Source organism: Osmerus mordax, chromosome 14 (genome assembly GCF_038355195.1).
Source record: "Osmerus mordax isolate fOsmMor3 chromosome 14, fOsmMor3.pri, whole genome shotgun sequence".
NCBI classification, from domain to species: domain Eukaryota; kingdom Metazoa; phylum Chordata; class Actinopteri; order Osmeriformes; family Osmeridae; genus Osmerus; species Osmerus mordax.
In genome coordinates this window covers 5,261,009-5,275,485 of record NC_090063.1, presented here as the reverse complement: position 1 = coordinate 5,275,485, position 14,477 = coordinate 5,261,009, and the positions used below count along the sequence as shown (strand labels likewise).

The 14,477-nt window shown below is 46.2% G+C and overlaps 1 protein-coding gene across 1 annotated transcript; it reads right to left on the bottom strand.

The window, feature by feature from the left end:
• Positions 1-4,625: 4,625 nt before the first annotated feature.
• Positions 4,626-14,367, bottom strand: ntrk2b (neurotrophic tyrosine kinase, receptor, type 2b). The gene is given in 16 exon segments (XM_067250459.1): positions 4,626-4,811; positions 5,069-5,227; positions 6,356-6,596; positions 7,168-7,340; positions 7,711-7,841; positions 8,393-8,581; positions 8,737-8,836; positions 9,034-9,068; positions 10,171-10,515; positions 11,130-11,262; positions 11,405-11,541; positions 11,849-12,000; positions 12,273-12,341; positions 12,771-12,842; positions 12,967-13,041; positions 14,171-14,367. Coding segments are annotated over 16 exon segments (2,394 nt in total).
• Positions 14,368-14,477: the final 110 nt, after the last annotated feature.

Genomic DNA, 14,477 nt, shown 5'->3' with positions numbered 1-14,477 from the left:
GGCAATTTGTCTTTCCCGTGGTGACAAGGTGGCGTCCTGCAGTTGTTGAACCTGACGCTGTCTCTAGCCATGTGCACATACAAGGCTTCAGTTCCTGAAGACCTTGGGAAGTGATCAGTGAACCAATAGAAACGAAATAAGTTGTCATATACTTATTACATATTATGGAACTGGTTGGCTGGTCTTGGATACAGATCACCTCTACAGTTTGTCGTTCGCCTTGTTTACAGCCAGAAGCAGGTAAACGGGTCTGGTAGAGGCTGTGGCTCAGCTGGTTGATTCCTGCCACCAGTTGTCCCCTCCTACCCTGGATGGCTGGAACAGTAGTGGTGTTAACGTGAGCGTGTGTGTCGCAGCTGCCTCTGTCGTTCCTCCAGGGTTATTGTTAGAAACAAACGTTGCCCTTGGGATTCCTTTCATGACGCGTCGAGGGCTGCTCCTTTTGAAATAGATTCGGCAGGGCAGGGCAGCTGGGGCGGGGTCGGAACACATGGCCGAGGTTGCGCAGAGCACGACAAGTGTGGGTTCAGGTACTTTGGAGAAACAGGGCCTGTCTCAGCACCATCTGTTTTTTGATTGGTCAAGATGGGCACATGATGAACAGTCATACCCTTACCCTACCCACTCCTGTCTGGGTAAACGTCACGCAGTCCCGTTGAAAAGCAGTGGGTCAAAACCAGAGAATAATCCTGGATACTTCTAATTGGGAGTGAAGACACGATTTATTGTAAGACATACCACCTTTATTAAATGCACAGTATTACAAGGAACATTTTCATAATCGTCTGATAAGCTACTCACATGATGCACAAAGCATAGATTGATTGATAGAATCGACTTGATACTTAAGCACAGGGATTGAATCTGCCAGGAGAAGAAAAAAAAAACACACATCCACATCCACACTACAGCGCATAGGCATTTGACACACCCCGTCCCACACACACGTCTTACACACAGGGCCCAAATCTCTCTCACCCCCCCCCCCCCCACACACACACACACATCCTCAGTCTTCATAATCACACAGCAAGTAAAACATGTTACATGTTATCTGCACAGAGATGAAAACTGCAGTTTACATATTTACAAAACAATAAACTCAGAACCCCGTAGATAGATTACATTCAAAAAAGGTCCCATCCCTTCTAGGTTACATTCAAAATAATATGAATACTATTCATGATGCAAAGTCACAGTTATTCAGCTGAAAGGAGACCATAAAGGGTGACAGTCAGGGATGAGGGGGGGTGTGTGGGGGTGGGGGGGGGGGGGGGGGGTTGAAACCTGACCTATGAACTCTGATCTATAAGTTACCTTTTCACAGGAGTAGGGATGGTGGGAAGGAGAAGTCTGTCTATAGTGGTTACCTGTGATTTAATAGTTTTGTAAAGGTAACAGGGATCTTTGACCTCTCTAACTCACAAACAGAAAGACAAACAACATTTCCCAGAATGCTCTTTCTGTTATACAGGAATGAGAAGGAGGGGGGGGGGAGGGAGGGGCTGAATCAGTTTCTCCATGGAGGGAAAAACAGAACACGCTGTTCAGAGAAATAGAGTCCTTCCTCTCCAGTTCAAAAAAGTTGATTAAAAAATGGGATTGTATTCTCACTATTATCGTAAACGAGCACAACAAAATTATACAATGTCAGCACAAATGTGTATATTTACATAGAGTATGTACTGTATTGCCAGTGGCCCGTAGTAACACGTTTTTCTTTAATTAATGTCACACATTTTGACATGGTTTCTGTGTAAAACAGAACGTTACTGTAGAACATAATATTCAAATAGACAGATATCATAACTGTAGAGGATGGACAGCACATTATTCAGAGGCAGACACACATGATTAGTATCAAACAGTGGTCAAATGGTGTAGATGTTCCAAGCAGGGAAATCAATCATTTATAGATTACCGTTATTCAACCTGAACACTGTGAGCTTGTTGGGCATCCGAGCTGAGACTAATGCTGGATCTTTAATTGGCTGAGTGGAACGGCCCTGTGAGTTTAGGAGTTTAGTAACTGTCATCGGATGGACCTCAAAGCACTCAAGCACTGGACATGCAATGACGTTCTGATGAATATCAGGAAGAGCGCTTCATTGTGTCTCGTTAATGATCACTGTTGTTCTGGAGAACGTTTTGGATTTATCGAGAGCCAATGAGTGGAGATCTTTGCTGTGTGCCTGTGTACCTGGGTGCCCTTGTTGAGACATACGTAAGGTGAAATTGATGGTTTGATTGTATTAGAAAGACACAAACCACAATCACAGAAGAGCACTGTCCACACCCAAGTATTTGAACTGTATTCACAAATAATAATTGACCCAGGTCTGATGTTCAGTAATCCTAGTTTCTAGGTCGTCATCTCACAGAATCTACTGTCCAGCCTTGAGAGTCCGTGCCAAGTCGTCACATCCCTGAAGAGGGTACTACGGGGGTCAAAGGTCTCCAGAGGGGAATCAGACTTGAACATTTGCAACACAGGCCACGTTCAGACCTAGCTATGTGGCTCGGCCCACCTGTCCCGTCATCCACGTCATCCAGGTTTTGAGCGAGGTAGCCAATAGGAGGTGGAGACGGAATGTAGGCAATTACATTATATTCTGTGACAAATTGTGAAACAAAGACTAGTATACTGTATATCAGACAATAGAGGACCATAAAATGTCAAACCCCCAAATAGTACTCAGTAAGAAAACAAATAGTAAGCAATACAAGTGCATACAAAGCTGAAATGTGCAACAACAAAAAAATACCAATAAATCTTCTTCTATACAGCAGTGCTGAAGTCCTGTTAATTCCCTCGCAATCACAGCTGAAATTAAACAATTTCTCTTCAGGTTCAGTGTTCCCTCATTTCTCCTCTTCACAGAACATCAAACACAATTGGGACAATACCAAAGAAGACCGTTCAGTTTGTTAAGCTGCCGTTTGCAGATGAGCATGAAATCATGTGTTGGAGCAATGTGTGACCGCCAGTAGATTAAGGATGAGCTGAACCTCCGTGGTGTCTGCTGGTGAATGTGCTCTCCACAAAGAAAGGAAAAAACGTAAAAAATTGAAAACGGAAAGAAGATCAGTGCTCTGCTTCTGCTTTGCCTCAGGGAGAGGCCCACCTCTACCCTGACCTCAACCCTGACCTCCACCCTGACCTCCACCCTGATCTCCACAGTTCTGCTGTCCGCTCCCTAGTCACTGTGCTTTAAAGTTCTCTCATTCAGACTGTGAGCTGGCGTACGTGCATTCTAACCACACTCAAAAAACACTTGACACGTTGAAACATGGAGATGTCAGTTGCCTGCTAGCAAAATAGAAACATAAATATATTTATAAAAAGAGACCACTGATGATGTCCACAACCTCAACGTTCATAAAGATAAAAATAATTTAGAAAAATGAATCAAATACTGTTTGGCATTTTTAGAGATGCCCATGTTCTTTTTTTTTTAAAGGTAAATCTTTTTACATTGAAAATTGTTTTGATATATATTCACATTTGTATCAACGTTCAGGGGATTTACAGTGCAGTGATTATGGATGGCTTCTTTTCTCTCAAATGTTCATTCACTGTTCAATTCAGTCAATTCCGAATGTTAATTGAAATTCCAAAATGATAAAGGACAAATTGGCTTTTTGTTTTGAATCCCATAGTCCCATAACAAATGTTTTTTTTAAGCGTTTCAATTCCAAGAAACGTCCGTGATTGGTTGAATTGAGACTGAATGGGTTCCTCCCTGTTCTGAGATGACTGGCATTTCTCACCTCCACACCTCAAATGCGTCATTGCCATAGGAAGGGTCAGTCAGTCACAAACTACAATGGAAAGTTATGACTTTGACTAGCGCAAAAAAAACCTAGATCCCCTGACATCAATACAAAATCTCTCACAGAAAAAAAAAGAGTCCATGACACTTAAAAGCAAAAAACCCTTCACTGGTTGCAATATATATATATATATATATATCGTTTTTCTTTTTCCCTGCTCCTCCACTTCACGTTGCTCCACAAATGTCTCTCTTTGCGTTAGAAGCAAAAGCAGTTTCCATAACAGAGACTGGTAAATGTTCATACATTGTCCATGAAGATTTGACACACAGTTATGTTCCCTTTGTTCATCCCCGGAAAATACAGAACAAGAATGCAATCTACATTAGTGACCTGTTTCACAAACCCAGATTAAGACCACTGTACAACTAACTGGCATTTAATCCAGATTACTGGCTATTTGGTTTCATTGAGATCATTTTTAGTGACAGCATTTTAGGAAATCACTTATTTGTTTTATCCATCAATAGAATCAGCCAGTTCTCTGCATTCATTTGACCTGGGTAAGGAAAACAGGACCAGTGAGAATCTTTAGAATGGAGAAGATAAGTAAATAAAAAATCTCAATTAAATTTAAGGCTTTTGTTCATGTGATGAAGAGGCAGAAGCACGATCAAAACATACACACAAACGCAAATGCTCCTTCTGTCTATATGAACCTCCTCCCCTCTCTTTACAGGCAAACACGCACACTGACACGCACACAAACACACACACACACACACACACACACACACACACACACACACACACAGACACGCACGCAAATGTGCACACACGTTCCCACTCTCTCAGCCCAGGATGTCCAGGTAGACGGGGGAAGCCTTGGCCAGGTTCTGCAGCAGGCTGTGGATCTCCTTGATGCTGAGCCTCATGTAGGGCTCCCTCTGCCAGCAGCCCAGCATCAGGTCGTACACTTCCTTGGGACAGGTGCGCGGACGCTGCAGGACACGCCCCTGCGTGATGCACTCGATCACCTGCGAGGAGGCAGAAGCAGGTCACCACCCACAGGTCACATGATCAGGAAGAGAGGGTTAGGCTCCGCCCCGGGGTCCTGCGATCTGATCGTGTGACGACTTGCTGTGCAAGACAAACTTTTGTCCGTGCACTATGAAAGCAAGCCTACAATCGAATAACTAGCCAAGCAACCAACCGGTAATTCAATCAAACTCATTAATAATCCTGAATCAAATGAGGACATGAGTGGTCCAGAGCAGCTGTTGCTGATGCTGACCTCGTTGTTGGAGAGCTGGTACCAGGGCTGCTTGCCGTAGGTGAAGATCTCCCAGAGGACCACCCCCAGGCTCCACACGTCACTCTCCGTGGTGAAGCGGCGGTACATGATGCTCTCCGGGGGCATCCAGCGAATCGGCAGCATCGTGTGGCCTCCCACCTGGACACACACATCACACAGCACGTGTACATATACGTATACATGCATATACACACACACACACCATATACACTACAATATACGAGCTCTTCTATCCAGAGGGACCTGGTACAGTAACAGTCATGAGGGAGGCCTGGGTTGAGTTGGATTACTAGAGCCTCTCAGAGTGCCGATCTAGGATCAGTTTAGACTTTTCCGTCATCATGGATGAGTTGATAGGGGCAGCGAGGCACCTTATCTCAGATCAGCCCTGCTTCTCTGAGTCAGAGCAGAGTACATCAGTAACCCATACCACCATGGAGACTGGGCCCTGGGGCCTGGCTAGACACTCTGCAGACACAGCCAAAAATAGGTTCTGTCACCAGCCACTGTCACTCCATGATTGTGCCTAGTTACAACCCACACCGTGGCAAAAGCACAGAGATCAAATCGCTGAATTGGATTCACTCATGTTGCAAAGGGAGAGATACTGCTGACTTTGCTGGTCAGTTTAATATCCCATAATTAGCTTACTGCACCATATCAAGTCATGTTTGTCTGCACTCAAATTCATTATTCACTGCCCTTCAGATCCATATGGCTGATAGAGTGTGTGTGTAAATGGGGCCTGTTCACATGGTATGTAGATCTGGGAGCTCAGTTTTACTTGTGTTGGTTATTGATTTTCTACAGAATAGCAAGCAGTAGAGGGCAGTGTGGGCCTCAGGGACTCTGGGACAGAAAGGGAGTACAGAGAGAGAGAGAGAGAGAGAGAGAGAGAGAGAGAGAGAGAGAGAGAGAGAGAGAGAGAGAGAGAGAGAGAGAGAGGGAGAGAGAGAGAGAGAGAGAGAGAGAGAGAGAGAGAGAGAGAGAGAGAGAGAGAGAGAGAGAGAGAGAGAGAGAGAGAGAGAGAGAGAGAGAGAGAGAGAGAGAGAGAGAGGGAGAGAGAGAGAGAGAGGGAGGGGGGGGAGACAGGAAGAGAGAGATAGTGACAGACAAGAGCAAGAGAAACAGAGAGAAACAACGAGAGAGGAAGATGGTGAGAGAGAGAGAGGAGAGGGGAAAAGGAAGACTGGGAGAAAGAGAGAGCAAAACAAAACGCCAGAAGAAAAAAAGCAGACAGAGAGAGATCCACACACGCAGACTGACCCTGTAGTAGTCCGTGCTGTAGACGTCCCGGGACATGCCGAAGTCTCCGATCTTCACCAGCAGGTTCTCCCCCACCAGGCAGTTGCGTGTGGCCAGGTCTCTGTGGACAAAGTGCTGGGAGGCCAGGTACACCATGCCCGCCGCGATCTGCTGGGCGATGTGCAGCATCTGGGACTGGGTCAGCTCCACCATGAGGCTGTGCTGGCCATCAGCCATCAGAACTGCGTCCGGACCGTGGGACCTGGGGGGTACATCAGACATAACACAGTTATGTACATGTATGCATGAAACACAAATGGATATGCATCTACCTATGAAACGCATATTTACATATAATACTGCAGTGCCCGTGCCTGTGATGCCCCATGCCTGTGATGCAGCTGGGGATTTCGATTTTGGTAGGTTGATTCGGTGCTGATCTAATTGGAGTGTGTGCCTGTTCGCTTAAAAAGGACGCTTTTGGTGGCAGCATTTTGGCATAAAGTGCCTGGGATGTAATGCGTGTCCATTTTTAGGCCTACTTATATTACAGCACAGACAGTGACAAGCAGTGTGTATGGACCGCACTGATCTATACAGAGTGGAGTATACACACACACACACACACACACACAGCAAAGAAAGCATGGAATGGAGACAGACTCCGCCCCCACTCTGAGCTCCGGTCTTGCAAGACGTTCGGTTGAGTTCAACCTTCTAACCCTAAAACTTCCTGGTTAGTGAGGTCACGTGACTCGGGGGCTCTCCTCGGTGTGAGACATGCAAACGGGGGACGACATGCGTAACCCCCGCGGGAGACGGGGAGCCTCTACCTGAGGAACTTGTTGAGGTCCCCGTGCTTCATGTACTCGAACACCATGATGAGTGGGTCGCTCTCCACGCACACGCCGTAGAAGGTGACGATGTGCTCGTGCTGCAGGTTTGTGAGGAGCTCCGCCTCGCGGTGGAAGTCGGCTCTCCCGCTCTCGCTGGCCTCCTTGAGCGTCTGGGGAGCAGGGACAGGGGCACGGGCGCACGCACGTTCACACACACACGCGTGCGCACACATGTGCACACACACACACACACATTCACACACACATTCACACGCACGTGCACACACACATTCACACACACACACGTGCACACATACACACGTTCACATACACATTCACACGCACGTGCACACACACATTCACACACACACGTGCACACACACACACGCACACACACAGTCACACACATGCACACACACACAAGCGTAGGAATATAAAAACACACACGCACATTAGATACAATTCCCATTTCACTGTCTGTATTTTTCACAGGATGACTCCTCCTATGTATGTTTGCACACCATGCTGGGCTGGGTGTACCTTGACAGCCACTAGGATCTTCTCCTGGCCCGGAATAAGGTTGTAACACTCTGCCAGGAAGACTTTCCCAAACGCCCCCTCCCCCAGCTCTCTCTTCAGCACAATATTGTGTCTCTTGATGTGCTGAACAACTGTGAATGCACACAGCGGCCAGATTAAGACCAAGCTTCATAAATACTGTAGGTAAACTCGGTGAACACTTTACCTTGAAGGTAATGTCAAGTGGTCCAGCAGCAAACATTCACGTATTTCACTTAAACCTCATCTTCACCACAAATATTACATTTCATAACCGACCAGGCTATAAATTGTACTGAGTCAGACTGTTAAACACTAGAAACAGCAGATTAGAGCAACACCAGGACTTAATGAATGGCTTCCAACACCACTATGTACACAATAACTATTTGCTGGCAACAGTTTTCCCAGTAAATCTTATCAACTCTCTGGCGCATCCCATGATAACCAGCTCATTGTTGTATATTCGTCCAGGCAGCAGAGGTCACCCCCCCCCCCCCCCCCCTCCAACCACTCCCAAAGTCATCACCGTGGCAACGGCGGCAGAAAGGAAGTTCACTAGAGAATGGACATCCTGTCCAGTCGCATCCCCTGAATGGATTTATCAGAAAAGGACTAGGGTTACCGGACTGCCGAGCAGCAGACCAGCGCCATGGTAACCTACACGTGTCCGATTTCAGCATGCTGCCGGAGTTGCGGAAGTATTGGGGGTTCTCGATCACTGGAATCTTCGTCATCCCGATGATCACGGCGTCCGGGCCCATCTCTGAGGAAGACGGGGTGTTGTTGCCATTGGAGACGTGATGGAGCGGGCTGGCGGAGTCGTCGTCGTTGCTGATAACTGAGGACGACCCTGTGGGGGTGGGGGGTGGGGTGGGGGGGGGGGTGAGAGCAAGTTAGTGAAGGTGAGGCGAGGCAGTGCTGGGGGGGGGGTGGGGTTATGGATAAAGCCAGTAAGTTGCCGTCACAGTCCAGACATTTGATTCCATCTGAGATGAAACATTTTACCCTTCATGCCGAACTTGGAGTTTCGTCCGTATTTCAGAATGATCACCATCAGAACACATCCAGTCAGGGCCACACCAGCGATCCCCACCACAACGTACACCTGAGGGGAACCCCCAGTTCATATCACAATCATATCAGAATGTCACAGTCATTTCAGAATACCAGAATCAGATCATCATATCAGAATCACAAGTCACAGATATATCAAAACATCACATTTACACATGCGCAGAATACCAATATCAATAACAAGCTGTGATCCGTGATCGATCACTCACTGATCTATTGATCACTTACAGCAACACTGTCGTCCCCAGGGGGCAGAGGGGTTTCTGGGAAAAGAGAAGACAAGCCAGTCAGACTCTATGGACACTTCGACCATGATCAGTTTGGACATGTCTTTTCTATCTGTACTAGATGAGTATACATAGCACTGGGATGCTGTGGCCATAGATGATGCAGTATGCTATGAGTTGAATTTTAAAGGGTGTGTGTGTGTAGAGTAAAGGACCAATTCAAATGGGTCAGGTCGAGAATTAATCTTTTTATTCAAATATATAATATTTGATTGTACACTTGTTGTACATATTGTATATATTTGGGGTCGATCCACCAATGGTGTCTGTATTACTGTGCCCACATGTTATTTTACCCTTGTCCCGCTGTTAGAACGATTTGTTGTTATAAAACTGTGGTAATGTTACACAATGTTAAGTTTAGTTAAATACTTACATTGTTCATATGCTACAAATTCTATTGAGCTCGCTTGCTAGGGTACCTGTCTCAGCCTGCCTGCGGGTTCTTGGGAGAGTGCTTTCAACAGAGACCTGTGGCTGTGCAAGGGGCTGACAGGTGTGTCTCTTCACACAGGACAAAGACATGGCCAGGCAAACCTCCAGTTGTGGCAGTGTTCTTTCGAAATACAACACTGAACGAACCACGCTACATCTACACGTAGACTAATAAAGTGGAGTTACTGTCGGATTCTTAGGGCACCACAGGTTCAAGGACAGCGAGCATTGCGCAACACTGAAGACAACGGAACAAAGTTCAAAGTTGAAAGAACCTACCGGCGGTGTCTGAGACAGAGCAGGATGACAGGAAACAGACCACAGGAAGGGCAACGGAGGTGTAGCGCAAGGAACAAACAAGATCAATCTTTCATCATTGCTGATAATCATTAACTGACTTGAGGCTGTGTTCTCTGGAAGTCTAATGTCCAACATGTCCTTGTGATTGTAAAATGGGTCAGGTTGAGACATAAAGGGACATTTAGAAGTATGCTTTCTTTAATCTTCTTATTTCTTTAAGATCATGAATGCATACTTACAATAGTAGATTGGCTCTTCTGGAAAACAGAGAAAAGAGAATTGTTAGGATCCAAATCAAATGTGCTACACAATGCAGCCAGGATTCATTCACAGAGTCAATCACACAAGAAATGTGTGTGCGTGTGCGCGCGCGTCACACCTGAATGTCCGATGTCCGGCGCTCCGATAAAGTGCGCGTGGACCCGCTTGCTGTCCTCCCCAAACTTGTTCTTGGCCACCAAAGTGTACCAGCCGTTGTGGATGTGCGTGGGGTTGGCCAGCTGCAGGCAGCCGTGGTACTCGCTCGCCGTGGACTCATGGATCTCCGTGTGGATGTAGTCCTGCTCCTCCAGGGCCTCGTCCTCGTGGTACCACTGCAGCTGGGGCGTGGGGTTCCCCGTCAGGCTGAAGGGGATGCACCAGTGGTGGTCCCTCTCAGGCTTCATCAGCTGCTGGATGGTGGGGGCGACTGACGAGGCGACAGGAGAGGAACAGTGGTCACGGGGTAACCGGGAGGAACGGGGAGAGGAGGTCGGAGAGGTTGAAGGGGGGGGGGGGGAGAAGACAAGAGAAGGGAGGGCAAGCAAGAGGAGGAAAAGATGGCAAAGGGGAGGAGGTGGTAGGAGGAAGTGGAGGTGGGAGAGGAGGTGGTAGGAGGAAGTGGAGGAGGAGGAGCAGTGTTTGGAGAGTTGAAGGGGGTGTTAACCGGAGAAAGAGTGGCGGCGGGAGCTTCACAGGAGGAAGAGTGTGATAACGTCATAGGAAACATGAAGGAGCTGCGTCAGACTGCTGGGTAAACCATGGTACAACAAATCAAGGTGGGACGCACTGGTAATAGCAGTGTAAGCATGCAATGTCTAACTAGTTTATGCATTGAGAGAAGCTTTAGTAAATCAGGGGTACTGTGCACACTTGGGTCAAATTGACTATAGATCGAGGTGCTATCGAGGTTCAATCTCAGACCCATTCGTTCTATAGGGACGACTTCATTGGTTGAATCGAGTGCACCCCAAGCATGTGCCTGTATTTGACTGAACCCGGGTTTGACTCGGAGCTGGCGCAGCAGAGCCGGGCGGTGCTTACAGAGGATGTTGAGCTGCAGCATGGCCTCGGTCTGGCCCACCATGTTCTCAGCGCTGCAGATGATTTCCCTGCCGTTGTCGTCTGGAGACAGACCAGACAGGAGGAGGCTGCTCTTCAACTCCAGAGCATCAATCTGGGGGGGAGGGGGGGAGAACAGGACGTTGGCGTGGTACCGGTTCAGCATGACACAGCCTGTGCGCCATCAGTGGATTGGACGTCTTGGCCAAACCTACGTGACCTTATGTTGTCCATACAGGAACCCCCCCCCCTCTCACCTCGTAGCTGGTGGAGAACATGTCGAAGTTCCACACGATCTCAGGGGCGGGGGAGCCTGACACGCGGCACACCACTGTGACATCAGTCCCCTCCTCCTGGGTCACGATGGTGGGAGTCACCTCGGCTTTAGGAGGCTCTGTCGGACATCGAAACAGACTGACTCGTGAGACCTACAACACTAAAAGCATTTGTAATGTAACACTACACCATAAAAGCTTTACTGAGACAATTGGAGAGTTTTTCATGAAATGTAAAGCCCTAATAGTTCCAGTTAACTCCCCCCCTCCCCCGCGCCCCCGCCTTTTCAGATGTTTGTCGAATTGTTTTAGCTGTTAGGTACTTGTTTTCAGTTGGTCTCTTGCTAATGATCTTTGAACATGTGCATATGAGTTGGATATCTCTCTCTCTCAGGTTTGTTTAGCTGTGCTGGATGTGGGCCCTACCACAATCAGGGGGGGTGAGCTTGGTGAAGGCCTTCCTCTCTCCTCTGTCATCCAGGCATTTCAGCTCCTGAATCTCCATGTCGTCTTGGAGCCTTAATTTGATCCACATGTTCTCGCACACACAGTCCAGAGGGTTTCCGGACAGGAGGATCCTTGAGGATAGAGACAGAGCGTCAACACAGGCATGAACTTAAACATGCGTGCGCACACACGTGCACGCTGACACACACGCACACACACGTGCTTAAATACATACAGACACATAGGACCTTTTCGTCTCATGTTTATCTTTCTTTCTCACACTCACACACTCTCCTACTTCACGGATGTCTGAAATTCAAAACTAAACAAAAGCCCTTCACCCCCACACAGTCAACATCATTATAATCCATGACATGCTTTGGGACTAATACTTAATACTTACACATATGAGACGTTTAGGTTCTGGAATGTTCTCCAAGACAACGTGGAAAAGTTGTTGTCTCTCAGATTGCTGAGTCAAAATCATTACAAATGTGTTTTTAGTACAAAACAATTACTATAACTTATATACCATAAACAGAGTTTGTTTGCCTTTTGGGATCTTATTAAATGCATTTGCACAAACCAGATTAATTAATAAACCGATACAGCAAGGAATACATTCCTTTCTACAGGTACACTCTTGCACTTTTGAGGTTTGTGTTGTTTAATTTGTAACTTGTTTAACTACATGCTCTTATGTTTCTTCCCATTGGCACTTATTTGCTTTTCACAATGTATGCTTCATGTTTTGGCTACCTGCAATGTTTTGGGGCTATCTCGTTATGATCAGTGACCTATGCACTTTTGTAAAGCTCTCTCTTGGAATTCGCTTTGGATAAAAGCGTCTGCTAAATGAATAAATGTAAATACATGAGGGACAATGTCTAAGACTACTCACACATATTGAAGTCTTGTGTTATTGAAAAAGGCCAACGATGATATAGTAGTCAGTCTAGTGTTTGTCACCGTCCTGTGGAAAGGAGAAAGGGGCTATTTCACTGTTCAATGCGTGCATTCAAAGAGTTTTAGCTTGACATAAACATTTATCGAATGAAAAGCACAGTCCTCTTGTAGAGCTTGAAAGTGATACTCACAGATTTCTGAGATTTACGTAATTCTTCAAACTGTTGTCGTTGATCTCAAACAGTCTGCTCTGATTGGCAATGTATCTGGGAACACAAGTTCAGTCCGCAGACTATAATCAAAGGTGTAATCTTCAATGATTTTACAAAATTATCCTCCCAAACTGTTCTCTCAATGGTGTCATTTATTTTGATACAGGTTCCTGATGGGAGGATAAGGACCACAGACCAGCTCACACACTAAAGTGTTCATCCCAACCTCAGGCCCTGACAAACTAAATCAGTTTACACAGAAGACACTATTTACAGGACATACATGGTGGACATGCTGTCTATAATAGCCTGTTACATATATCCTAACAATGCAGAATGATTACTGAAACAACAACCTCTAGGCTATACATTTAACACTTAGGAGTGGACAGAGATGGAAGAAATAAAATGTACATTCATACTGCTCTGAGGTGTAAAACTAGACGTTGTTTCAGGTTTCCATTCTTACACGGGTCTGTGTATGCAAGCTCACTGGAACATCTGGTATTTAATAAGCTCTATGTAAACCTTGGAGATTTTACAAGCTCGTCTTCCCTTTGTATGGCAGTCTATGCGTGATGTCAGATATTGACAATAAGGCGGCAATGGCATGTCAAATCCAGCTCAAACGCTCTTATGATGTAATGTACGCAGAATCTGTGGGAATTGATAATACTTGCTTTGATGTTGCCGCTAAATATAAATGTGTTTCGGTTAATCTGACATTTTGGCGTCGTGTGTTTTCTTTCGTGGCCCCTGCATTCGGCACCCACACAGCCCCTCACCACTCCGTTACGAGGCCTGGTAGGAGACTGATCATCCGAATATAACCAACAACGTACACACCTAATACGCACGCACGCACGCACGCACACACACACACACACTCGCGCGCACATACACACTCTACCCTATAGGCAAATATGATTTGCTCAATACAGATTTCTATATTTATAGATTGATTATTGGCCATGTGTTTAATATTAAACGAGATATGATAGATTGACAGACTATAGTATTGCATGTGAAACAGCCTTGGTTTGGGATGAGAGCTTTATTTGTTTATTAATTTATACATTCTAGCAATCAGCTATGTTTAGCCTATATTTTTCCATACAAATATTGGGTATTATGTAATTGACCTGTTCCTTCGATTCGTTTGTAAGCCCTGTCGTACACTTACATGTCGGTGATGTTTTCCATGTCATCTAACGTGAGGACGGGGAAGTCCTCGATCCCAGGATCAGGATTAACACAAACAATCCTTGTCGTGCTGCATGTGCAGGATGCAGGGCAGGCATAGGTACAACTCCACAGCCCCATCAAAACCAAAACGATTCCCAAACGAGCCATCCCATATAGCCGTACGTTGGAGTCCATCGCAGGTCCAATGATATCCCACGGTATAGCTAACAAAACTGGATCAATTTGAACTATTGGTAGACTAATTTCTGAACGTGAATAATACTAAGCTACCGTTGATCACGAAT